This window comes from Alexandromys fortis, unplaced genomic scaffold (genome assembly GCF_014885135.2).
Source record: "Alexandromys fortis isolate MF-2015 unplaced genomic scaffold, M_Fortis_MF-2015_v1.1 scaffold_63, whole genome shotgun sequence".
NCBI classification, from domain to species: Eukaryota; Metazoa; Chordata; class Mammalia; order Rodentia; family Cricetidae; genus Alexandromys; species Alexandromys fortis.
This window is the reverse complement of record NW_026067953.1, coordinates 8,108,070-8,134,187: the sequence shown is the minus strand read 5'-3', so window position 1 is coordinate 8,134,187 and position 26,118 is coordinate 8,108,070. Positions and strand designations below refer to the sequence as shown.

At 45.8% G+C, this 26,118-nt stretch overlaps 3 protein-coding genes across 5 annotated transcripts; 2 read left to right on the top strand and 1 right to left on the bottom strand.

The window, feature by feature from the left end:
* Positions 1–126: 126 nt before the first annotated feature.
* Positions 127–3,728, top strand: Gon7 (GON7 subunit of KEOPS complex). The gene is made up of 2 exons (XM_050151503.1): positions 127–402; positions 3,254–3,728. The coding sequence occupies exons 1-2, from the start codon at positions 198–200 to the stop codon at positions 3,346–3,348; spliced, it is 300 nt and encodes a 99-aa protein (XP_050007460.1). The 5' UTR covers positions 127–197; the 3' UTR covers positions 3,349–3,728.
* Positions 265–15,486, top strand: Moap1 (modulator of apoptosis 1). Of its 2 annotated transcripts, none has more exons than XM_050151500.1 (2): positions 265–402; positions 13,795–15,486. In XM_050151500.1, exon 2 carries the CDS (start codon positions 13,896–13,898, stop codon positions 14,946–14,948), a length of 1,053 nt encoding a protein of 350 aa, XP_050007457.1. In that variant the 5' UTR covers positions 265–402; positions 13,795–13,895; the 3' UTR covers positions 14,949–15,486. The 2 variants fall into 2 exon arrangements, with proteins under 2 accessions (XP_050007457.1, XP_050007456.1); XM_050151499.1 differs by lacking the exon at positions 265–402 and adding an exon at positions 13,501–13,659.
* On the bottom strand, positions 11,774–13,484 carry Lyset (lysosomal enzyme trafficking factor). Of its 2 annotated transcripts, none has more exons than XM_050151502.1 (2): positions 13,411–13,484; positions 11,774–12,535 (listed from the first exon to the last, which is right to left on the bottom strand). In XM_050151502.1, the coding sequence occupies exon 2, from the start codon at positions 12,517–12,519 to the stop codon at positions 12,124–12,126; it is 396 nt and encodes a 131-aa protein (XP_050007459.1). In that variant the 5' UTR covers positions 12,520–12,535; positions 13,411–13,484; the 3' UTR covers positions 11,774–12,123. The 2 variants fall into 2 exon arrangements, with proteins under 2 accessions (XP_050007459.1, XP_050007458.1); XM_050151501.1 differs by lacking the exon at positions 13,411–13,484 and adding an exon at positions 12,983–13,404.
* Positions 15,487–26,118: the final 10,632 nt, after the last annotated feature.

The window sequence follows — 26,118 nt, the reverse complement described above, 5'->3', positions numbered from 1 at the left end:
GGCGGCGTGAGAAGGCGGGGCCTGAGCGCCAGGCAGCCAATCCCAAAGAAGGAGACGGAAGAAAATGGGCGGGGCGGATCCCGGGAATCGGAAGTCATTCCTTTTGCCCGCCTCTCCCTCCCGCCCCGGCCGTGGGGTGGGCTTCCGCTTCCGGGTGGCGAGTCTCTGTGGCGCGCTGTTGAAGCTAAGTGGTCGCCATGGAGCTGACGGGCGAGTACGTCGGGTGTGACGGGGAGCCCCGGCGACTGCGAGTGTCCTGTGAGGCGTCGGGGGACGCGAACCCTCTCCAGAGCCTGTCGGCGGGTGTGGCCCGGATGAAGGAGCTGGTAGCCGAGTTCTTCGGGCCCCTCGTGGAGCGGGACGCGCAGGGCGCGACAGCGGATACGGAGGACGCTGTGGATGGTGAGCGCGGGGGCGGGGCGCCGGGGGGGTGTCTGGCTTGGGCAGCCTGTGTGAAGGGCAGCCTAGGGAGGAGGAGGGATCGGGGATCGCTGCCTCTTTGTCTGGTTTTTCTGTCCCTCGTCCTCACGACTTTTCATTCATCACCAAAGCCAAAACAACAACAATTAAAAAAAAAAAAACGTGGCGAGCATTGAGCTAGGGACTAGACGACGAACTCAGTCCTCCCGACGCCTCCGCTCCTGGGGGACGCAAAGGGTTGAGATAGGTAGACCTCGTGGGAGAGTGGAACGTGTGGCGGGTGGTCTGTAACCGTTGCTAGCTGGAAGGAAGATCTAAAGGGAGGAACGTTGGAGCTGGGTGTTGAAAGGCAAAAAGGAGTTTTATCTGGTGTGAAATTAGAAACATGTTTGACAGAATGGGAACAGTTTCATAGGGTCGAGACCGACTTTGTTGTAGGGAGTCTTAATCCTCAGAAAGTCCTTTCTCGTGGCTGTTTTGGAAGAAGAAGGTTGTTCTTGTTTTGTTTTGTCTTTTCGAGACAAGGTTTCTCTGTAGCTTTGGAGCCTGTCCTGAAACTCACTCTGTAGATCAGGCTGGCCTCGAACTCACAGAGACCCGCCTGCCTCTGCCTCCCAAGTGCTGGGATTAAAGGCATGCGCTACCAGCGCCTGGTGCTTTTTTTGTATTTTTAAATTAATGGATGGTGGGGCTGGAGAGATGGCTCAGCCGTTAAGAGCACTGACTGCTCTTCTCAAGGACCCTGGTTCAATTCCCAGCACCCACATGGCAGCTCACAACTGTCTGAAAATCCAGTTCCAGGGGATCTGACACCTTCACACCAATGCACATAAAATAAAGTTAAATAAACCATAAAAAATTAATGGATGGTTTCATACATGTAATGCATTGTGGTTATTTTCTCCTTCCATGACAGTCTTTCATCCTTTGCTTGAACCCCTTCTCAACAGGGCCTCCCTCATCCTTTCTTTCCTGCCTTTTGTTGCCATTCACCAGGTTTATTTGTATGAGATTGGGTGGGTGGGTGTTTATTTCCGGGAGCCTGGGCAACCCGAGGTGACAACACCATCGAAGAAAATGTCGACTCCTCCCCCAGCAACTATTAACTGCCAAAAACTCGGCGGGGAGGGGGGAGGCTCATAAGCCTCTTTCCCTTCCAGGATCGAATGTTAAGGTTGCCATCTTGTGCGGGTAACCACAGCCCTTCCCTTCCTCTGGCTCCTACTTTCACCACCACCCCCCTGCTGTTGTAGAAATTAACTACTAGTTCGGGTTTTTGTTTTTTCAGAGATGGGTATTTTGCCTGTCGTGGGTATATGTCTGAACATCACTTCTCTGTGGTGTTTTCTAAGGTCAGAAGAAGGCATCAAAGCCCAGCAGGCAGTGGTCTTAACCACTGATTTCTCCAGCCCCAACTTTGTTAATAGAAAAAACATTTTGCAGTCTCTATGTACCCATGGTTGTCCTTGGAACTATTAGACCTGCTGACTTTGAATTTGCCTCAGCAGTGCTAGGATTAAAGAAATGTGCCACTATACCTGACCTTTGTTAAATTTATTTTTAATCTTGATCAACAAAATAGATATTTTATTACCCTGAGCTAAGGAGTCAGCTCTTCTACAGAGGAAGGTACACTGTAGTTTTCTTTATAATATGGATATTGCTGTCATTGAAAAGAACAGTAAAAGCGGGTCAATGGTGGTGGTGCACACCTTTAATCCCAATGCTCTGGAAGCAGAAACAGGTGGATCTCTGTGATTTTGAGGCCAGCCTGGTCTACAGAACAGATTGAGTTCTAGGACAGTCAAGGCTACACAGAGAAATCCTGTCTCAAAAAAAAATTCAATAAAATGCATTAGCTAGGTGTATTAGTCAGGGTTCTCTAAAAGAGAAAAACTGATTTTATATATATATATGAGTGCCTTTGCAGCTTGTGGTCTTAGTAGTCCAGCAATGGCTATCTCATGACAGAAAAGTCAAGGATCCAGTTAAAGTTCAGTCTCTGAGACTGGATGTCTCAGCAGTCCTAATCTGGTGCTACAGTCTCAGGGAAGCTCTGAGAACTGCCAGTTTTCAGTCTGTGTTGAAGTCCAGAAGAAGTAGGCAGGTTCTAACACTCGTAAGGGGAACAGAGTGAAGGCAAGCGGGCAAATAACAAAGGCTTCCTCTTCCTTACTTTCCACGTGGGTTGCCACCAGAAGGTGTGGGCCAGTTGAGTGAGTCTCTAACCTCAGATAATCCGAGAAAAATTCCTCAGATGGGTCAAGCTGCTTGGGTTTCAGTTCCAGGTGTAGCCAAGTTGACAACCAAGATTAGCAATCACCTAGGATGTGAAGAGATTAGAGGCCATTATTGGTAGAAGTATAAAATTTTGTATCCATCTTAGAGTTCCTCAAAAAAACTTAACCATAATACCACATAGTTACACCACTAGTCCTCCACAGTTAACTGGAAATATGTTTGTACCAAAACTCAATACACTGATTGTAGCAGCACTGTTGATTAATAGCTATAAAATGGAAATAATACAAATGCCCAGCACCAGGGTAAAACATAAGCATTCTTTTAATTGTGTGTATGCGGGTAGCATGTTATATGTATAGAGTTCGTCCTCTCCTCGCCTTCCATGGTTCCAGTGATTGAACTCAGGTCACCAAACTTGCACTGTATTTACTTTACCTGCTGAGCCATCCACTGGCTTCTGCAGTTTAGAAAATGTGAGGTATGCATGGTTTTTAGTCTCCAAAGGGAAATGGGCTCATATCACTTTACCTATCTGTATTTCTTTCAACCACTAAACATAATGTCACACAACAAACATTTATTTTAAAAGGTGATGATGAAGATGATGCAGAAGATGAAAATAACAGTGGTAGCAGAACTAACTCAGATGGACCATCTGCAAAACGACCTAAACCAACATCTTAGCAATAGCTTTTATGAAATTAAGACTGCTAATAAATTGAGTGAGATGTTGTACACTTGTAATCCCAGCTTCTTCAGAGGCTGAGGCAGAGGATCCAAAGTTGGAGCCTAGCTTGCGCTACATGTCAAGACCTTGCTTCAAATAAAAATAGATCAAGACATCAGAGCACTACTATTTCCTGATCATCATGTGCTAGTACTTGCAGAAGACCCTTGATTTAGTTGGGGAACTCATTTGTTTTCTTTCTTTGGTAAAGTTTGTAACAAGGAGAACTTCCTGTTTCAAACAAAGAAAAGTACAATAAATGTTTGGAATGAAGTCTTGTTTTCTCATTCAAAAATAGAATGGAACCATTCATAATGAATAAAATTTAAATTGACAATTTTTTAGATTTGTGTTCTCCTTTAAAATGAGTGTTGAGGCCAGGCTGTGGTGGCGCACACCTTTAATTCCAGCACTCACTCAGGAGGCAGAGGGAGGTGAATCTCTGAGTTAGAGGCCAGATTGGTTGGTCTATGGAGTGAGTTCCAGGACAGCCACAGGTACACATTGAAACCCTGTCTTGAAAAACACAAACAAGCAAACAAATAAATAAATGATAAAATAAATAAAATAACCTTTGAATCACTGGGTGGTAATGGGCTTACCTTTAATTCCAGGACTCCAGAGGCAGGTGGGGTCTCCAAATTCAAGGACAGCCTCGCCTGGTCTGCGTAACAGTTCTAGGACCACCAAGGCTGCACAGAGAAAACTCTGTTTTGAAAAACAAAACAAAACATTAAATCTAATGGTGTACGTCCGCATCTTTTAGCTTTAAAAAAACTGCTTGGTGGTGGTGGTGGCACATGCCTTTAATCCCAGCACTTGGGAAGCAGAGACGGGCAGATCTCTGTGATTTGGAGGCTAGCCTGGTCACAGAATGAGTTCCAGGACAGCCAGGACAGAGAAACATTGTCTCAAAAACCAAACCAAAACAAACAAACAAAAAAACTCTGTCCTAGACAATCCTATTGGAAAGAATTGATGAGAGCAGTATAATATTGTGTGCGTGTGTATACATCTATACAAGAATAAAAATGAGGCCCAAGTCAATAAAATTCATTGATTCCAATTTAGCTATTTCCTGTAGGCATATTCTTTTAGTCAAAAAGGAGCTGTTGAATAGTTTTAAAAATATAAATTCCTAAAATACATTGTATGTATTTTTCTGCTATCTATCATTGGAACCAGAGTAGACTTTTAAATTTACAGTGCATCTTTCCTAGTTTTGACAATTGAAATGCAACAAGTACCTAATGAAATTAGAATAATTCTTTTGGGGGGTTGACTAGACTTTTTACCATAGGTCCTCATGCTGACCTTTTTCTTTCTCTCTTTTTTTATTTGACTTTATTTTTATGTGCATTGGTGTGTAGGTGTCAGATCCCCTGGAACTGGAGTTACAGACAGTTCTAAGCCGCCATGTGGGTGCTGGGAATAGAACCTGGGTCCTCTGGAAGAGCAGCCAGTGCTCTTAACAGCTGAGCCATCTCTCCAGCCTCTAGATTAATTGTTTTAGTTATAATATCTATTTTGTTTTGAGATTGGGTCTTGCTATATATGTGGCTAGTCTGACCTGGAATTCACTACATAGTCCAACTGGCTTTGAACTTGCTATATCTTACTTCTGAATGTTGGGGATCACAGGTTTGCGCAATCATACCTGGCTTTTTGTTGTTTTCTTCAAACAAGGTTTTGCCATGTAGTGAAGTTTGATCTAGAACTCCCTGAATGTAACACAGCCTGTTCTCAAATCTGTGATCTTCCTGCATCTATGTCTTAGGTGCTGGGATTATAGACATATTCTGGGCCTCATTGAATCTTAGATGGCTTATTACTTCAGAGATTAATTAAATCTCAGAGTAGTTATTTGCCTTAGGTTACAGAGCCAATGATTGTTTTCTGCCAGTTTACTGTGTAACTTTTGAGGCTAGGTAGTAGTGCTTGTCTAGCATGCATAAGGCACTGGGTTTGCACCCGTATCTCAAAATAAAAATGAAAATAGTCTTTAGGGATGGGAATGTGCTTCTGTGGTAGAACATTTGCTTTAAAGACAGGCTCTCACCATGTAGCCTGGTTAGCTGGAACTTGTTCCTTAGATCATGCTGGCCTCAAACTCGACCATCTGCCTGCCTCTGCCTCCTGAGTGCTGTGCTAACATGCACAGCTGCAATTTGCATGTTCTAATACCTGAAATTACACTTGATGTTACTAAGGACACTCACTTTACACACTTTACATTTTAAAACTGTTTTTCCTGGAGCATGGACATTCCACTAAGCACTCTAAGGTAATTTCAACTAGGAAAAATTACTAATGGCCAGAGATTCTTACTTGTTTAATGATGTTCCTAATATTCAAGTATCTCTAGATTTACATAATCCTTTAAAGAAAAAAACTTGCCTGTATATAATTTAAAATAGTATATTTTAAATAGTTTAAATTAAGGGAGCTGAAGAGGTGATTCAGCAGTTAGGAGCACTGGCTGCTCTTACAGAAGACCTGGGTTCAGTTCCCAGCACCCATATGGTGGCTCTCAACCCTCTGTAACTCCAATCCTTGGGACCTGACTTCCTCATATGGTACACAGATGAACGTGCAGTTTTAAAAAAAGAAATAGTTTAAATTGATAGCTCAACTTGCTCCTAAAATATTTATATTTTCTTCTTTGTTTAATAAAGACATTTCAATATAGTATTTGTGTTTATATAGTGCTTTGGGGTTCTGAGTTGTAGGTTTGATGGGTCTTTTTATATTTTCTGGTTTTTTGAGACAGGATTTCACTATGTAGCACTAGCTGTCCTGGAATTCTCTGTAGATTAGGCTGGCCTCAGACTCAAAGATCCCATCTGTCTCTGCCTCCCAAGTGCTGGGATTAAAGTCATGCACCTTGTGTATTTAATTTGTTTTGAGAAGGCCAGTACCCCCTTTCTTATTGCAACTTTTGTATAGGTTAGGAGAACTGGGTCAAGTACGAAGCAGGGTACCATCAAATAAAGAAGAGTAGAGGTTCTAGGTTGATTATATATGCCTAGGATTAACCTTGAAAACAGTCATTTTAAACCAGTGTGTTAACTTCCAAGTATAAAAATACTGTAACTATTCTAGTTCTCTGGTGACCTTTGGGATCAAAACTGCTTTATTTAAAGTTGTGGTTCAGGAAACAGTGAATTCTAGAAATAAGCTGTTTAAATCTTAAAAAGTAGCATCTCACATTGAGATATCAACAGGCTACTGGAGTATAGTTTTAAATAGAAATTTACTCTAGCCAGAGTTTTGGTAGAGGTGGTAGTTGTTTATGAATGCTTTCTTGATCCACGGTACTGGAACACCAGGGACTGAAACTTATGTAGTTCTAAGAGCCCTTGGACTTTGTACATATTGGGTGGCTTAAGAAACTATAATTTTATGACTGAAACAAATTTATTGAGGACTGTAGCCATCCACTCAATTAAAAAAAAAACTAGTATATGTTTTTTTACTCAACACCAATAAGGAAAATTCTAAGCCAACTGATATCACAAGAACTCAAAACAAAATTATATTGAGGGACAGTTTAAATCTTGGCCTTGAAGAGTATATCACTAAATCCTGAGATCTAAAAGCTGGATTAACCTAGAACACCTGATAGATTAGGCCACAGGCTTAATAGTAAATATTAGCTCTTGACTTTGCTCTCTAGGGAAAATGAATTAGGTTGATTTTTACAGTATATATAATGAGATGTATACATTCATGAATACATACTGAGCACCTACTGTGTGCCAGTTACTATTGTAAGCATAGGGCTTATCACAATACATGACAAAAATCCAAGATTTTGAGGAAATGTACATATGATCGTGTGAGAATAGGTAAGTACTGTAGGGAAAAGTTAAACTGGGAAGAATGCTTTCTTTCAGTTAGGCAGTTGGAGAGATTCACTAAGGTGACATTTGAGCCACAGTTAGAAGAAAACACAGAGCACTAAGGCCCTGGGTCGGGAATTTCTGAAATGTTCCAAAATCAAGAATTAGAGCCAAGCAAGGAAGCACAGGTCTGTAATCCCAGCACTCTGGAGGCAGAGGCAGGAGGATCCTAAGTTTATGAGTTACATAGTATAAGACTTTCAGAAAAGGAAAAGATGGTAGTGTGGCTGGAGCAGAATTGAGCAAAAAGAGTGGGGAATGGCTTGAAGGAATGGGGTGCTGATTAGGACTTCTTTGAGATGGGATTTATCTGTGTGGTCCTGCCTGTCCTGGAACTCAGTCTAGAACTGCCTGCCTCTCCCCAATGCTAAAATTAAGGGTGTGGCTACTACACCCAGCCTGAGACTGGACCTCGAACTTGCTGCCTGACTTAGGTTGTCCTTGAACTGTGTACCTGGTACTAGACTTGAAAAACAGGTTTTGCGGGCTGACATTAGCAGCTTGGTTTCCGGCAGGTTAAATTTCATGAGCCTTTTAGTAAATGTATGAAGTCTAGGCAGGCAGTGAAGTGAAACTGGGTGTAGAGGTGCATGCATGCAAGTGATCCCAGCAAGAGGATCAAATTCAAAACCATCCAAGGTAACCTAGGGAGAGTCCACTTCAGAAAGCAACAAGTAGGTGGTGGGAATTCAAGTAACTCTGGAGAAGGGCAGTTAAAACCACAAGACTGGACGAAATGACAGGCTAAGAAGAGAGACCTGAAGCACACCAACACGTAGTATTGGAGGAGATTCCCCAAAAGGATTCATCATCATGCAGCAGCAAACAGCTAAGAGGAAGAAGAAAAAACAGGAATTATCTAGAACGGAGCCACTCAATATATGCAGCTACTGACCACTTGTGGCTGCTCCTCTTGGCTCATGGCTCCTGAATGAGTAGGCAACTAAGGAACATCCATCAGAAATGATGGTGCTGACTTAAAAGCCAGCTGAAGAAAGTATGTCAAGGATGCAGTGTCAGAAACTCCAAAAAGTAAATCTAGAATCAAGACCTGGTTAAGGATTGTAGGTAAATTTGCAGATGACTCGAGTGAACTTTGTACAGATTTGCTGTTACTGTTCCAAAGATAAGCACAGCTCTAACTTGACTCTTCAGTGAATGCTACATGAAAGCACCAAAGCACCGTGGACCAGTTCTTTTCAGCCCTAATGGAAGCATCTGAAAAGTATTTAAGACAAAATGACCTGAGGCCTCCTCCATGGACCTTGACATTATTTGTGTGTGAGTTTTTTCTTTTTTTCTCCCCATCACTTTACAACAAAAGAAATATTAATGCATGGTGATTTCCACCCATAGTCCAGAGTCATCTAGGACTTCATATGTGGGAGGATTTGTCACATGGTGGTGCATACTTGATGAAAGGATGAATAATGAAGTATCACAGTAAGTGCTTCTGCCAGGAATTTAGGGGCTGAAGATGCTAGGTCATTAGCACTGGGTATTTAAGAAAAGACCAACATGCCATACAAACATGTGTTTGTGTCACAGGAGCAGTGAGTTACTCACGTGAGCACTTTGTATCATACTCCACCAAAGACAAACTTTATTCCTTTTAAAGATTATAAAGCTCCAAAGCTACAGAGAAACCCTGTCTCGAAAAAACCAAAAAAATAAATAAATAAAGATTATAAAGTAGAATCAGATTCTATACTTCGGGAGATTTTTACTTTAAAACTAGAACATCTCTGGAGTCAAAAATGTATAATGGTGAATAAAATGCCATAGACATTTCTGTAGTTACCTATTTCTGTGCCAGCATTGGGGGGGGGTATTTCATGAAAAACTAAAATGTGATTATTTCACTTCAAGGGAGGAGTGCAGATAAAATGATGGTAGCACTGTTGGTAAAGTGCTTGCAGAATTACTTGTTTGCAAGAATCCACATTTTTGTTTCTGTTTTTTAAAGGGTGTCGGGGAGCCAGGCTGTGCTCCCAGTGGAGCCTGGGATAAGTCTCACTGGCTGGCCAGCCTAGCCACTGGTGAGCTACAGGTCAGTGAGAGAGAGACCCTGTCTCCAAAACCAAAGTAGACAGCACCAGAGAACACAGCCATGGTTGTCCTCTGCCCTCTACATTTACACTGTGGCATCCAGCCTCACATGTGTACCCTCAGAGATGAGCAAATGTAATTTAAAAAGCAGATTAACCCTGTAAGCTAAACATTAATAATGAACTACATTTGGAAAACTATATTAATCCTACTTGAACGAGTAGTTAAAATAATTTGCCTTAAAAATATTAAGTATCAGCCAGGTGTTGTAGCGCATGCCTTTAATTCCTGCAGAGGTAGGCCAGCTGAGTTCATGGCCAGCCTGATCTGCAGAGTGAGTTCCAGGGCAGCCAGAGCTATACAGAGAAACCCTGTCACGGACTTTTTTTTTTAAATATTACTACCTCAGTACTAATTTTTCTGTAAGTACAGAGCTCGTATCTGAATCCAGATACCCTGGGTTCAAATCTTGGCTTTTCTGACTTTTGCTATTATTTCGAGACAGGATCTCACTATGTAGACTAGACTCACAGAAATCCACCTGCCTCTGCCTCCCAAGTGCTAGATTATCAAAGGCATGTGCTACCATATACTACCTATGGCTCTTCCAATTAACATGGCTTTTGCAATCATTTGCCATGTCCATGGACAGGTTATTAATTCCTGCATGCTTCAGAGTCTTGTAAAACGGCACTCGTGGCAATATAACACCTGCCTCAGGAATGGAGTGAAGAGTTAATGTAGAAGGCTTCTAGAACTTCCTGCAACGTGCCTACTAATAGCACGCAAAAGATGCAACTGATTTGCAGAAATAGGTATGTCAAGCCGGGCGGTGTTGGCACACACCTTTAATCCTAGCACTTGGGAGGCAGAGGCAGGTGGATCTCTGTGAGTTCGAGACCAGCCTGGTCTACAAAAGCTAATTTCAGGAAGGCTCCAAAAGCTACAGAGAAACCCTGTCTCAAAAAACAAAAGAAAAGAAATAGGTATGTCCGACTGTTTCCCTGGAGCAAAAGATGTGTTATTTCAGTAACTTATTTCTCTTGGTAGCCCTGGCTATCCTGGAACCCAGAGATTTGCCTGCCACTGCCTCCCAAGTTCAAAGGCATGTGCCACTTCCTAAAGCTGGGTGTAGTGGCACATACTTTTAATCCCAGCACTCCTGGAGGCAGAGACAGGTAGATCTCGGTGCCAGCCTGGTCTACTAAATGAGTTCCAGTATAGCCAGGGCAGTTACATAGAGAAACTGTTTCAAGAGAAAGAGAGAGATCATAAAGTAGATTCTGATGTTTTGATATAGTTCAGTCCGTCCTTCCCCCCCCCCACCCCCACGGGGTTTCTTTGTAGTTTTTAAGGCTGTCCTGGAACTAGCTCTTGTAGACCAGGCTGGCCTATGCCACTACTGCCCAGCTTATAGTTCAGTCTCTTTAAGATTAAAGTTTGAGCCAGGCATGGTGTTGCATGCACACCATTAGCTGTTCCCATCCGTCCACCCCCCCCTCTTCCCCCCACACAAAAGCTTACAGTTATATAAATTGAGAAAAACTTTCACTAATACTCATTTCCATTTTTGGTACGAGTCAGTAGGCATTGTACAGAGCATGGGGTAGAAACAGGTGTTGGGTGATGACCTGACTTATGGTAGGCTGCTTCTCTGCTTCCTGTTCTACATCTGCAAAGCATAGGTAATAAAGTGCTGCTATCTTATAGGGTTGCTGTATTCCCCGGTTATTAATAAAATAGTGTGAAATGTTTTAGTATTGTCACCACTGCATACCCTGGTCTCACCCAGGAAGTCTCTTTAGTGACTAGCCACAGATGTTCCAAGTGCAGAGATTATGTATAAGGATCATATCTTGATCCTTGGGCTTTAAGGCCCAACTTGGGTTAGAAAAGAATGAGAAAGATTGTGACATGATAACCTTTCACAGGGTTTGATGCAGACAGGACTATATGTCCAAATTTCTTCTGTGTGTTATTTCTAGACTTTCAACCATTTAATCTGTTCAGTTCCTACGTAGTTTTTAAAAGATGAGTCATTTTGGTAGCCACCCCCACTCCAAAAAGAGAGAACAAATTCTGTGTATCTAAACAGCCCTCATGGATGTGATAATAATCCATTGGTAAAAGTACAAAAGCCACCAGTTGTGGTGGTGCACAACTGTAATCCCAGCACCTCTGGAGGCAGAGTTCCAGGACAGCCAGGATTACACAGAGAAACCCTGTCTTCAAAAAGCAAACAGAAATAAAAGGCTTGGGTTCTCTTTCCATACTTCTTCTCCCCCTCGCCCCCCCCCAAAAAAAACAGAAATGTGGTAGCCATCACCTCAGTAATTTTAAACCCATCCCATTTAAGACGAAAGCAAGAAAGCAGTTAGCTCCAGCAGGATGAATTAGTGTCTTAGTCTGAAGGATTTTGAAGCAAGCCAAGTGAATGTATAAAATTTAAATTTTATGATCATGGCAAGACTTTTACACTTAACACAATGGAAATATTCATTGTTTTCCCCAACGGAAAAAATCTGGGTCATACTATGTTGCACATAGACTAGAAATAAAAATTCGGGTACTTTTTCAAGTTTCTAAAGACTGCAAAATAACAAGCTATTATTTCACTTCCAAAATCTGAAGTCAGCAACATGATTCTTTAGAAGTTTCTCGGGCTTAAAAAGTCATTATTATTCAGATAAAGTAGTCCTCTTGTCACATTTTTTAAAGTCTCTGTTCCACCACAACTTCCTGAGATTGCAGTCTTGTGATCAGGAGAAGTCAGTGTCTGCTTTAGGTGTCAATCAGTTGTAGCCTGCTGATCTGATTAGAAGCCTTGACGAATGCCTGGTGGCGATTGCAGAGAACTGCCAAGCATTTGGGTATTATACAGTAGCCCATTGTTTTGGGATCAGCTCTTGTACAAGAATAAAGAAACAAAAACATCTGTAAGTATGGTATCAGAAAAATAACTGTCCACAACCAAAAGGGCAGGGAGAGTAACCGAGCTTTCAAGGAGTGTGTCCATGTGGTTCCTTCCCGAGGCTCCTCAGGGTGCTGCTGAATGTGTTCCAAAGCCAACCTGTTGTAAGTCTCATTGATTTCAAAAACATAGTAAAACGCTGCTGCACTTGCCAGCAAATACAGTCCCACTCCAATCCATCCCATCCGCTGACGGAAGTTCATCATTCTCCATGCTCTGTGCCTTCAATGTAAACACAGAAAAAAACTACAGTTAGGGTCTAGTAATGCTGCCATGGCAACTTCCAAGTGCACTTGTTTTAAATTTGAGTTCTGGAAAGCACGAGCATATTTAAGATTTAATAGCTGTAAACAACTTACAGGTGGTTGTTTTATATAACAATTGTGAGCACGTAAAAATATTAGTTTCAGTATACACTGAGTGCTACTATATATATATGTGTGTGTGTGTGTGTGAGCCCCACAGAGGGAATGAATCATCACATCTTGTTTGAATATACACAGTACATCTTTGTTTCAGATTATCTGGGTTATCTAGTTCCCGCACAGGACATGGCACTTGACAGTTAGAATGCTTTCTGACTTAACACTATTCATACATTCACACTGGGTTCTACTCTTTAAACCAATGTCGAAGCCCCAAAGTTAAGACAGTAACTCAGACACTTACAGTGGTCCCGAAAATCTTCCTGTTCCCCCAGCAAGCGTGCAAGAGTCACTCAGTTCTGAATAGTCAGGTACCTTTGGCATTTCAGAACAAGCCACCATAAGAGAAAGCCTCTGGGTCGCACAGCTCAGAGAAGCTGAGCGCCGCCGGCGGGAGCACGAGCTAATAGTGATTAAGCTCAGCGTGACCACGGCTGGTCAGGTCACGCGGCGGAGGGCCCCATCGCCCTCGGGAGCCCCGGTTGGGGGCAGCCACCTGGAGATGCTCGGCCTCCGGGGTCTCGGGGCAGCCGGGCCCGCCCCCCAGCCGCAAGCACTGCGGCGCCCGGGCTGAGCAGGCGGCGCTAGATCTGGCCTGCAGAGCCCCGAGCTCGGCACACGGCGAAGCGCCGGGCCAGCTTGACAGCCAAGCTAAGCAGTCCCGGGTCTCACCTTCCTGTCCTGAGTGGCCCGCCCGCTCGCAGTCCCGGATGCCGCCTCAGTCAGAGCTTCCGTCTTGGGCCGGAAACGTGTGCCCGCCTCTCGTTACGTCAGGCTGTCTCGACCTCACCGCCTCCTACCATCTCGGACAGAGGCGATTGTCTGTCCTTTGAGGTGGTTGCAGCAGTCGGTCCTCAACCTCTCCTGGCCTCAGCGGGCGAGGCGGGCTCTGGCACCGGGTCTCGTCTGAAGCCCTCAAAGGTCAGACGCCTTCCCCGGGATCCGAGCAGTGCGTCTATAACGGCGGGTCTGCGAGCGCTGGAGGCGGGAGGGCGGAGGAGCCGCTGCAGGGCGGCCCGAATACCGTTAATTTTCGTGGGTGTTCTGTCTTCTCAGGCTCCTGGACCTCGGCGAGTTGAAGAGACAAGTGCGCACATCACTGTGAGTGGCGGCGGCGGTGCCGCCTGGGCTAACTACGTCTTCAGTATTCTGGCACCATGACGCTGAGGCTCTTAGAAGACTGGTGCAGGGGGATGGATATGAGCCCTCGGAAAGCACTGTTGGTTGCCGGCATCCCTCTGACCTGCGGAGTGGCAGAAATCGAGGAGGCCTTGCAGGCTGGCCTGGCACCCTTGGGGGAACACAGACTGCTGGGGAGGATGTTCAGGAGGGATGAGAACAAGAATGTGGCCTTAGTAGGGCTTGCGGTAGAGACTACCAGTGCTCTGGTTCCCAAAGAGATACCTGGAAAAGGAGGTGTCTGGAGAGTGATCTTTAAGCCTCCTGATGCTGATAATGAGTTTTTATGCAAATTAAATGAGTTTTTAACGGGAGAGGGCATGACGATGGGCGAACTGACCAGAGTTCTTGGGAATCGAAATGACCCTCTCAGCTTAGCCCAGGGCATGATCCCTGTAATACGAGCCCCCATGCTGGCACAGGCATTAGATGCGGCCTTTAAGCCTACCCTGCAGTATCTGAGGTACAAAAAGCTGGGTGTTTTCTCAGGCAGGAATCCTCCAGGACCAGGTGAAGAAGAATTTGAGTCTTGGATGTTTCATACTTCTCAGATAATGAAAACATGGCAGGTGTCGGATGTAGAGAAAAGAAGGCGGTTGATAGAGAGCCTTAGAGGCCCAGCGTTTGAAATTATTCGAGCCCTCAAGATAAACAATCCTTTCATTACAGTTGCTGAATGCCTGGAGACTCTTGAGACAATATTTGGGGTTATTGATAATCCTAGGTCACTGCAGGTCAAATACCTTACTACTTACCAAAAGACGGATGAAAAGCTGTCTGCCTATGTTCTAAGGCTGGAGCCTTTGCTACAGAAATTGGTACAGAAAGGAGTAATTGAGAAAGAAGTTGTGAATCAGGCCCGTCTAGACCAGATTGTTGCTGGGGCAGTTCAGAAGACAGTCCGAAGAGAGCTTGGACTGCCAGAGGGTGGCCCAGCCCCAGGCTTACTGCAGTTACTGACGCTGATAAAAGAAAAGGAGGCAGCAGAGGAGGAGGAGGAGGAAGAAGAGGACTTCTTCGGGCTGAATTAGAAGGGTATTCGACTTGACCCAAGACCAGCAAAGATGTCATGGGTAGACAATGGAGCAATTCATGTCAGGGATCAGCCCGTTCCCACCTCGTGCTGCCAAGTAACTAACCCTTTGTCATGTTCACCCTATCGAATGTCTCCCCAGTGTATTACCAGCATGGACTTGTCATTCTACACTGATAATTATGTCAGTCAGAAGATCAGTCGTTCTACTAGTGCAGTGTTCCAGACCAAACAAAGTTCACTTAAACGTGTAATAGTCATATATGACCAAGTTAGCAGTTTTAGTAGTTTTTGAGTATTGTCACATTTCTGGTAAAGACCCTGAGCCAAGGCTGGCTACAATATTTAGGGTTTCTTTTTCTTAATAAATCAGTTATACTTTGCAACCAAAAAGTAAAATTGAATGCCGAGGTTAAGTCTGCAGCAGCTGTCTTTAAGTCTGTGCTGTGTCTGGCATGTTGTCAAAGTATCTGGTTCTCAATGCCATTTTCTTGGTGTTACTACATTGAATACATAAAGGAATGCTAATAATAAAATATTGTGTTTGATCTTTCTATACTTTGGGGTTCCAAAATACTACATTTCCCTTGAGACAGGGTCTCTGCTTAGCCCTGCTTGTCCTGGAACTCCCTCTGTAAACCAGGCTGGCCTCAAACTCGTGTATCTCCCCACCCCACCCCTCGCCCCCCAGTGTTGGGATTAAAGGTGTGTGCCACCACTACCTAGCTTGTTCAAGAACCAGACTGTACACAGATGGCAAGTAGTAGGCCCTGCTCCATCACTACTGAATTTGGAGGGAAAAAGAAAAATAAGGTTTTTTGTATTTTTCCAATCCTCAAAATCTTGTGAAATCACCTGTAGTCCCAGCACTTAACACCTGGGGAAGGAAGATTGGCCTTTCAAGGCCAGCCCAAACTATGTGGCGAGACCTTGTCTCCAAAGACAAAATTCTGTACATGGGGAAACTCAGTTCGCACCTGGGGAAATGGACACATGCCCAAGATGGAACAAGTAGTCATAGGGCTGTCCTCCCTGTCACAGGGTTGGCATTCTCTCCACTGTCCCTGTGCATGCATGTTGGAGTGCAATAGAGTACTCCAGGTTAGGATACATGGTTGGTTCCCTTAGGTTCTCCCACTACAGAATGCCTTGTGGACCCCTGAAAGCTGTGACTCGGCCTTGTTTGTGTGGTAGTTTAGGACACAGCAGGCACTGTCCTATAGGTTACTCATTTGTCTCAGTGTGAGAAACACTGTGAGACCCTGAGCTGAGGAAGTAAACTACAGGATAATCTCTGGCCTGACGGCTTATTCAGGCTCAGTTACAACAGCTGAAGTGGACAGTCCTTGGCCAGGAACTGAGGACCTGCTGAAGACCTGACGATGATCTGGTCCAAGAAGCTGTGTCCTCATCCCATCAATGAATGGGATGAGGCAAAGAAGTAGCTTGTCTATGGTTTGACAGATAATAATATAACCAATCCCCTCCCCTGCATTGGGTCTTTTTATATATATATATTTTTTTTTTTTTTTTGGTTTTTTGAGCCTGTCCTGGAACTAGCTCTGTAGACCAGGCTGGCCTCGAACTCACAGAGATCTGCCTGCCTCTGCCTCCCATCCTCTTTAATCCTCTGCTGGGATTAAAGGCATGCACCACCACCGACCGGCCAACAGTCTTTTTTTTTTTAAGATTTATTTATTTATTATGTAGAAAACATTCCTTCCATGTATGCTCGCATGCCAGAAGAGGGCACCAGATCTCATTATAGATGGCTGTGAGCCACCATGTGGTTGCTGGGAATTGAACTCAGGACCTTTGGAAGAGCAGTCAGTGCTTTTAACCTCTGAGCCATCTCTCCAGCCCCCATTTGACAGTCTTTAGCAGTGATGATGTCATAGGATAGTCAGGCTGCCTATTTGACAGTCTTTAGCTCAAAACAGCCAAGACAGGGAGGGCAAGACTGCAACTGGTGATTAAGGAGTCAAATTGCCCCATCAACACGAATACTCACAGTAAAAGAAAAAGAACTTATTAGCAGTGCTTTTAGCAGCGCTTCAATGTTTCACACCTGCTGATTGCCCCGCGCAACAGTCTTCTATCAAAGCAACGGACCAGGATCTACTTCCGGGCTGCCTACTAGCAGAGTCCTTGCTCTTCCTTTTTCATAAAGACTTGTTTTTATCTTATGAGAGCTTTGCGTACAGATATATATCCATCATATTTATGCAACGCCTGTGGAGGCCAGAAAAGGGCGAGATGGAGCTCCCAAGGCTGGAGTCCCAGAAAGCTGTGAGTCACCATATGAGCTGTTGTTGTTAGAGATATAGTTAGTGGGAACGAGCGGAGGGTCACCCAGGGCCTTGGTGGGAGACTGTGGTCAGTAAGAGACAAACAGATATGCCATGCAGAGAGAGTTTGGGTATAGAGTTTACTTAGTAGGTTATGGAGGGAAAAGGGAAAGGCAAAAATGGAGAAGGGGGACGAAGAGAGAGAGGCAGCAGCCACGTCTTCAGAAGAGGGACAAAAAGAGCAGGCAGGCTGGAGGAGGCAGAGATCCGCTGCCTCAGAGGAAGGGAGGGGTTGGGAGTGGACGGGGCTTGCTTGTCTTGTGACAGACCAAGTCAGCAGACCATAGCATGAGAGCCAGAAACTGAACCCAGAACCTCTGCAAGAGGTTAAGTGCTCTTAACGGTTAAGCCATCTCTCCAGTCCCCAGAGTCCTTGATCTTAATCTGTTTTATGTTATCTTGTTAACTTCTCATAGGAATATATCCGAAGACAGTTTCTATTTTACAGACAGGAAGCTTAAGGTACAGGAAGATTCAGTGCCAGGAGAGGGACACAGTCTGACTTCAGAGAGCTTTGCTTTAAAATAAATAAATAAATTTAAATGTATAAATGCTTGCTTACATGCTTGTATGTGTGACCACAGAAGCCAGAAGAGAATCATGGAACCCTGGAACTGGAGTTACACATGATTGTTTGCTGCCTTGTGTATGCTGGGAATGAATGCGGGTCGTCAACCAGATCAGCAAGTCCCCTTCCCTGCTGAGCCACCTCTCCAGCCCACAGACGGCTGTTCTCCTCTGCACGCATCTGGTGAATATATATAAGTGAGAAAATTAAAAAAGATTTATATTTATGAAGCTGAAAAATAATAAAAGCACATATGCCTTTTTAAACAGTTGTGTTTCAAAAACACAACGGCACTGCCAGACAGTGGGGGCACACGCCTTTCATCCCAGCACTTGGGAGGCAGAGGCCAGCTCTCTGTGAGTTCAAAGTCAGCCTGGTCGACAGAGGTTCCAGGACAGCCAGGGCAACACAAAGAAACCCTATCTTGAAAAACCAACAAACAGAAAGCCACAAGGGCACTAAAATTCTGTGTTAACGTGTTAGGACTTGAAGGGGAATTTCTTTTGTTTAAATAAATGCTTCAAGAAGTGAAAGGAAGGTGGGGAGTTGGGGGGGGGGGCTTCCGGAAGAGCCTTCCCACGGTGTCCGCGGCAGAGCAAACAGCCGGGTGTTAGTTCTAACCCAAAGTCAATACCTGTGCATTGCCGCTGATGTAAATAGAGAAGGGAGAACAGGTAAATCCTTACAGAAGAATTTCTGTGGCTACTTCACCCTTTAGGGCGTGTGTGATAAAACACTATGCTGGCCGGAAGCGGTTTATAGTAAAAAGTGTGTTGTTTGTTTTGTACTGCAGTTCCAGAGGTAGAGTCCACGAGGGCAAGGAGGGCGTGACAGCAGGCTGGACCAGGGAGCTGACTAGTTAGTTCTTCAGGAAGTCCAGAGAGCTAACTGGAGTAGGGCAAGGCTACAAACTCTCAGAGTAGGTTCCCCGTGAGCATGCTTCCTCCAGCAAAGTTCCATACTATTCCTCCAAAAAGAGCCACCAACTGGGGACAAGTGTGCAGACGCCTGAGCCTATGGAGGGCATTTGTCATTTAAACCACCCCAGGAAGCAACGTATATCCTGGTCCTGGCCCTCTGTGTGTAGGCTCTACTTGGTGGCTTCTGTCTAAGAATGAAGATTTGAAAAGGAGTCTAGGCGGTGGTCGTGGTGGTGTGGTGGTGGTGGTGTGGCAGCGGAGGAGGCGCACGCCTTTAATCCCAGCACTCTGTGGGTTCAAGGCCAGCCTGGTCTAGTTCCTGGACAGGTTCCGGAAACTACAAAGAAACCCTGTCTTGAAAAACAAAACAAAACAAACAAACGAACAAAGATATGGAAAGGGACAACAGTAACTTCTTGGAAAGACCTGGCAGGTGCTACCTTGGCACTAACATCAGTGACATCACTGTGATACAGCGAGGACCCCTAGAGCAATGTGACCAAGCCAGAACCCCAGGCTAATGATGACAACTGCGCCAGAGAAGCCCAGTTGGAGACTTTTTAAAAAAGTACTGAAAAACTAACCCAGACCAGAGGCAGTGCAGGAGTTGTGGTAACTCCAGTCGCACGGTAGTCTGCAGCTGATCTTGAACACATAAGGACACTAGGGGGAAATTAAACCCAGAGCTGGGGAGATGGCTCAGGTACTAAGGGCACTTGTTACTTTTTCAGGGGGACCTAGGTTTGTCTCCCAGCACCCACAGGGTGGCTCACATCCATCCATAACTCCAGCTCCCGGGGGATCCAGTGCCTTATGACCTCCATGGGCACCAGGCTTGCATGTGGTAGACATACCATACGTGCAGGCAAAACACATGTATATACATAAATCTAAAAACAAAAGATCCAATAAGAGGCCTAAATTCCCTGCTGCTGTGGCAAACACAGCCACAATCTGGGGAGGGAAGGGCTTATTTATAGGTCACAGTCCGGCGTCAGGGGCAGCAGAGGCAGAAGCAGAAACCACAGAAGGCAGTGGCTTTACTAGTTGACTTTCCAGGACCATCTGCCCAGGGGAGGCACCCACCACAGTGGGATGGGTCTTCCCATGTCAGTCATCAGTCTAGAAAATGCCCCCATAGACTGGCCAGCCTGATGGGGGCATCTTCTCAATTGAGGGTCCCTCTTCCTAGGTGACTCCAGCTTGTGTCAAGTTGGAAAAAAAAAAAAACCGAATTGGCACACTAATAGCAGGATATCTTTTGTCTTGGAGGGCACACATGCACAGCTGTAAGGTAAGATGGTAGGGAAAGGAGTTGAGTATGTGATAAGAACTGTCACACTGTCACAGAGCGGTGGTGGCGCACGCCTTGAGTCTCCACACTTGGGAGGCAGAAGCAGGCTGATCTCTACAGAGGTGGACAGTCTACAGAGTGAGTTCCAGGATGGCTGGGGCTACACAGAGAAACCCTGTCTCGAAACAAAAATAATAAGTAAAATTGTTCACTGAAATACATACATCCTTGAAGTACGTACATGCAAACAGCAAGCCCTGGATGCCAGCCAGAGCAATCAGCCATTAGGGCGTGAACACAGAAGCACCCACCTTTCCCAAACGGTAGTCGTAATAGTCGTTTAATTCCCACTAAACTGCACAGAACATTGAGTAGATCCAGACCAGCCAGAGCAGGAGGGATCTCTCTGAGTTCAAGGCCAGCCTGGTCTACGTAGACAGTTCCAGGTCAGCCAAGGTTACATAGAGAGACCCTGTCTCAAAAAAAAAAAAAAAAAAAAAGTTATATTCCTGCTTTGCTCCAATGAAGACTTCATATTTGTGTGATGTTGCAGAGGCTGAACAAATAAAGCAAATGAAACAAAGGAGATGAATTACAAAAACAAACCAAAAAAAGCCATCTTTTTTTTTCTTCTAAAGCTTGGTCAGATGGTTCCTTTTTAGGGAGTGGCTAGGCCTGCCGCCCAGGAGAAAAGGCCAGCCTGGGCAACTGCCTGGTCCCCTTGAACTTAGAGCAGGGCAGCTGAAGGGACTGGTGTTCCCATCCTCCAGGAACAACGTTGGTCCCTGCTGTCCTCCAGAGCTGAGGTCACCTTTTTTCTCCCCTCCCGGTTCAGCCACCCAGTAGAGGTGGGCGGTGACAGCATTCTTCCTGTCGGTAACCATGGATTCAGAGGAGGGCACGTGACAGTGTCGAGCAGCTTGTCTAGAGCGCAGCTCCCGACTCTCCACTGAAACGCCCGGGTTAGCGCCCCCCCCCCCCCCCGTTGGTCTGGCCACCCCTGTTTCATCACGGTGCCATTCTTGTGTGTTTGGTTATTGGTTGCAGCGGTGCGGATTGAACCCAGGGCCTTGTGCACGCTAGGCAAGCGCTCCGATGCTCGGCTACATCCCCTGCACCTTGCTTCACCTACCGCTCTCATACTTGCATACAGTCATTTAGGATCGTTCAGTGTCTTTGGGTCAGGATCGAGCCGGGGCATAGCAGGGTTGCTTGCCAGTGGCCTGACGTCACAGGCCTCAGCTAGAAGACCCTGAAGGTGCATCCCATCACTCATCCAGCTATTGGCTCTGAGTCAGCTCATGCCATTCCGTGTGCCAACATCCAAGATTTTGTCTGCCAGGACAGACTGGGTGACCAAGGCTTCCTTACAACACAGTAGGGGAATTTTCTCACAAATGGCTTTTTATTCTGAGAGGCTGTGCTGTGTTTTCCTAACGATGGAGACAGGGCAGCTCCTAGTAAGTGATCCTCAGAAGGCAGTACACCCAGTGGCTTCATCTGGGGGATAGAACACTATCATATGCCCAGCGCCTGAGACCTCTGACACTGCCCCAATCCATAGGGATCCTGGAGACAAGACATAGAGCTGTCTTACACAGGCATTGGGATAAGTGCAGTGATTCCGAAAGATACGCATACATGGGAAACATCTTGCCCTTTCAACCTTTTTTTTCTTTTAAACTTAAAATATGCTGTCTTTTCTTTCTCTTTTTTTAAAGGTAGTGCTGGGGATGGGACCCAGGTGTGTTCTAAGGGCTGAACACACTCTGAGAGTGTGCTGTGCCCCCAGGGTTCCTCAAAGTGTGTTTCATGCATAGTAAGTTCATCCCCCGGGCAAATAAAAGCCTGCCATAGGCGGGAGGCTTGTTTTTGTCATGGAAGGAACACACTACAAATTCAGGCACATTCCCCCTCAGCATAGGAGGTCCTTGTTATTGCTGCTGAAGACAAGAACCTGCTGAAGTAGATGTTTTCCATGCTCCTCCTGACAGCCACATGGCATGTCGCTTCTTGCTGGGGTTGGGCGAACTCACATTGTCAAGCTATGAAGGAAATGCCTGGGGTTATAACCTTGCTAGAAGTTAAGCAATCGACTTTGGATACATTCAAAAAAATATAAGGAAAAAGCCTCAAATGATGCTCCATCATTGGAATGTCATGCAACAACAAAAAAATTGAGCTAGGATTCCTGCAGTTCAAAGCTGGCTGGGTGAAAATGACATTTAGCCACGGAGTGTTTGCTTGCTAGCATATACAGTCCCTGAGTTCCACAGGCACACAGAGGAAAACACAAGTCAAACAAATAAACAAAAAAATACCACCCCAATCTAGTGGTGCTGCATGCTATTCCAAATGGTGCCACAGTGTGGCGCCACTCTAGCGGGTAGGAAGAGGCCTCACAGCAGCCAGGGCGCTACAGCTGGCCGAGCTATGCAGGGACGTCTGGGAAGAACCTGGACTGCAGAACGCTTTGGGGTTATAAACAATTTTGCAGGTTAACTGAGAGAAAGTGCTCTGAGAAACCAGGCACTGCAACAGTGCTTGTTATTAGCCCACGAGCGGGAGCGAAAACTTGAGAAAGTCACAATGCTATAGTGGCTATAGAATCTACACTCCTGAGGGTCATGCCCTAATTTCAGAATTAGTCTTAAGAAGAAAGCATTCCTGAACTTTAGAGTTTTAGATGACACCTGTACCAAAATCAATTGGCTTTAACATCAATTGATTAGGTCAGACTGATCTTACTACCTCTGCTGGGAAGTACAGCCAGCCCCTCTTAGTCTTGGCTTCCCTGTCTGATAATTCTACCCACTGGAAATCAAAGATATTGCGGGGGGCTGGAGAGATGGCTCAGTGGTTAAGAGCATTGCCTGCTCTTCCAAAGGTCCTGAGTTCAATTCCCGGCAACCACATGGTGGCTCACAACCATCTGTAATGAGGTCTGGTGCCCTCTTCTGGCTTGCAGACATATACACAGACAGAATATTGTATACATAATAAATAAATAAGTATTTAAAAAAAAAAAAAAAAAAAAAAAAAAAAAAAGATATTGCGGCGGGGGGGGGGGGAGGCAGGGGGATCACGTCTAGGACTGGAAAGATGGACCAGTAGTTAAGAGCGCTGACTGCTTAACCACAAGGTCCTGAATTTGGATCCCAGCACCCACATAGCAGTCCCAGCACCCATGTAGCAAGCAGGGTGTGGTCTTGACCACTGACCACCTCTGTAGCCTCAGCATTGTCAGAAGAGGAGACAGGAATCACTGGGGTGTGCTGGAACCCAGCACAGCCGAGAAAATGAGGATCCTGGTTCAAGAAAAGACCCTGTGTCATAATCTAGAAGCGGTTTAACGCAGGCTATATAAAGGGCTCGATAAGCCATTTTTTTGATTACTTATCATGCCTAATAAATGCAGATGTTGTGTAAATGGTTGCTAAACTGGATTGTTCAAGATATAATGGCGAGGGGGAAATGTGTGCGTGTTGAGTGTAGACAGTTTTTAAAGACTTTAAGAATGTATTTTCTGCTCCTGTGTGTGGACGTGTGTTCACATGCATGCCATAGTCCAGTATGCCTACAGAAGTCCGAGGATGCGCCACATGATGGTGACACATGCCATTAATTCCAGCAGGGGCCAGAACTAAGGAGGCAGAGACAGGTGGAGCTTTGTGAATCTGGGGCCAGCTTGGTCTTCAAGTTCAAGGGCAGCCAGGGCTGTTACACAGAGAAACCCTGTCTTGGAAAAAAAAAAAAAAAAAAAAGTCAGAGGCCACTGCACAAATTGGTTCTGTCCTTCCACAATGTGGGTCCCCAGGAATCCAATGGTCAGCTGTGTGAGCTGGTGCCTGATCCTGTGTGTACGTGTGCACGCGCGTGTATGTGTTCGTGCTTATAAAATGGCCCAAACCGTGCAGCGCATACGGCAGACAACCAGCAGAGTGTGCCTGGGATCGACATCGGGTGGACACCGGAGTCCCCTTCCTCTAAGTCAGGGTGCATCTGCTGTACCTGAGCACCGTCCTGATTGGAGATGCTCGGCGGAACCAAGAGGTGTCTGTGTGAAGAAGGTGGAGGGCCGGCGTATCTCAATAAGGTGCCCTCGCTCTTTCTTTAACTATGTGAGCACTGCAAAGGTCTCTGTGATTTGAAAACTGGATAGCTGGCAAGAGTCACACCTGTCTCTCCAGATAAATGTCACAGTCCCCAGGCTCCAAGGCAATGGACGGTGGTGCGTCAATCACGCAGAGCTCTCAGTCAGTGATTCACCTCTTTCAGTGAGTCAGCGGCCTTCCCTTTTCAGAGTCAAGGAGAGGCTGCTGGAAGCGGCGGCGAAGAGAGGGCGACAACCTGTCAGCTCACCTCAAAGGCCGGCCGATGCCGGACGTTCCCCAAATCCTTGGGAAAGCGGACTACCAAAGAGGAGAAGCCTGAAAGGCACTATCTGACCGCATCTTTTGGAAAGGAAGGTGCTTTCGTTCCCGATTAAGTGGAAGGGGAAATGCAATTGATTCTCATAATGACATGCCAATTACACAGCTGGGCTTTTCCAAATCCCCTTTACATCTGTGATCTTCATTTATCCCTGGGCAATCTCCTGCTTTGAATGACCTTTTATGACAGCACTCACTCCCCCGTCCCCCCTCCCCGTGGTTAATGTTTAGTTATGTATGTCTGGCCCTCCTGCTGGTTTTATGACCTTCTTGGGAGCAGAGACCAATGCATCCATAAAGCCCCAGCACTTGGCATGGTATTCGTTAAGACTTGTGTTGCAATCCACAGAAACCCACTGCATGCAACTGAAAGAGAAAGCGGGCTTTGTTCTGAAGAGCCCCAGGGCAGGGGTGCAGCCACGTCTTGGGCGCCCAGGAACCAGGTCCCACAATTACTCCTATCTTGCGTCTTCCTCATTAACACCTCTCACCGTTTCTCTTCATTCGACTGAAAAGCTGGCTGCCAGCATCCGCCTAGCCAACGACCCAACTTGTCCAGCCCTGCAAGCAAAGCTTCAATCACTTTCTGGGTCCCAACCTTCCCAATTCTCCAGGGCCCGGGCCTCTGATTGGTCCAGCTTCGGTGAGGTGTTCACTCTAGTCCAATCAACTGTGGACAGAGGGGTGCGGTCCAATGGTAGGACCCTGGTTGTTCCTATGGTAACCATGTGTGGTGGGGGTGGGGCAGCGCAGGAAGTAAGAAGGCTCAGTTCCCAGAAAAGGGGAGAGGGCAGGGCTGCTGAACAATAGGGGGCCACGTTCTGGTAAATTCTTGGTGTTCTGTAAATGCTCACTGAGCTGCCTTTCTTTGAACACAGTAGGTCCTTACGGTTCGTAGGTCGCCCGTCATGGCTTTTGGTATTCTGCATTCCCTTGGCCTGGCTGCCTTCTGCTCTCCCTTGGGCCTCCTTAAATGTCTTACCTGACCCGGGCTCAGAATACACTTCAAATTTCGTCACCGAGGCCAGGCACGGCAGCTTGTAATTCCCAGCAATGAAGCAATGGGCAAGGCGACTCTGCAACCAGGTGGGCTACCTAGGAAGACTAAACGAACCAAACAGAAGCATACACCCTTAAAAAAAAAATACAAAAGCGAAAATCACTGCCTCACCTTGTAGTTAGCATTAGAGCCTTCCTTCCAAATCCCGGTGTCAATAGCAGTCCCGCAAGACTGCCCCTGCCAACTGTTGATGGGATGGATAAGAAATTAATACCGCATTGAGCAATCATTTGGCCAATGGGAGAAGTTGAGTAAATCCTTACCCATTCCTTCCCATGAAGTTTCTCCGAGGTGAAATGTATCCTTGGGAGGGTGGTTCTGGGAGTCTGGGCATTCTCTCACTTGCTGCTTATCAACTTAGCTCCCTTGCTTGCCCTCTGTCCCTGCTCTCTGGGGTTGCTCTTCCTTAAGAACGAGGGGCCAAATGGGCGTTTGTTTCCAGGTCTGCTCCCTAGGGAGCTAGGGATGTCCTAAGAAAACTTGGTGGTAGTAGTCACAACATTTAAGCGGTGCATCGGGGACTGGAGAGATGGCTCAGTGGTAAA

What these genes read in the sequence shown, in the direction of transcription:
- Lyset (XM_050151501.1), bottom strand. Translation starts at nt 13,080, where the DNA reads ATGGTGGCTTGTTCTGAAATGCCAAAGGTACCTGACTATTCAGAACTG. An exon ending in GGAAGATTTTCGGGACCACT is followed by an intron (nt 12,536 to 12,982) that starts GTAAGTGTCTGA and finishes TTTACATTGAAG; the next exon opens with GCACAGAGCATGGAGAATGA.
- Moap1 (XM_050151500.1), top strand. Translation starts at nt 13,896, where the DNA reads ATGACGCTGAGGCTCTTAGAAGACTGGTGCAGGGGGATGGATATGAGC.
- Gon7 (XM_050151503.1), top strand. Translation starts at nt 198, where the DNA reads ATGGAGCTGACGGGCGAGTACGTCGGGTGTGACGGGGAGCCCCGGCGA. An exon ending in TACGGAGGACGCTGTGGATG is followed by an intron (nt 403 to 3,253) that starts GTGAGCGCGGGG and finishes TTATTTTAAAAG; the next exon opens with GTGATGATGAAGATGATGCA.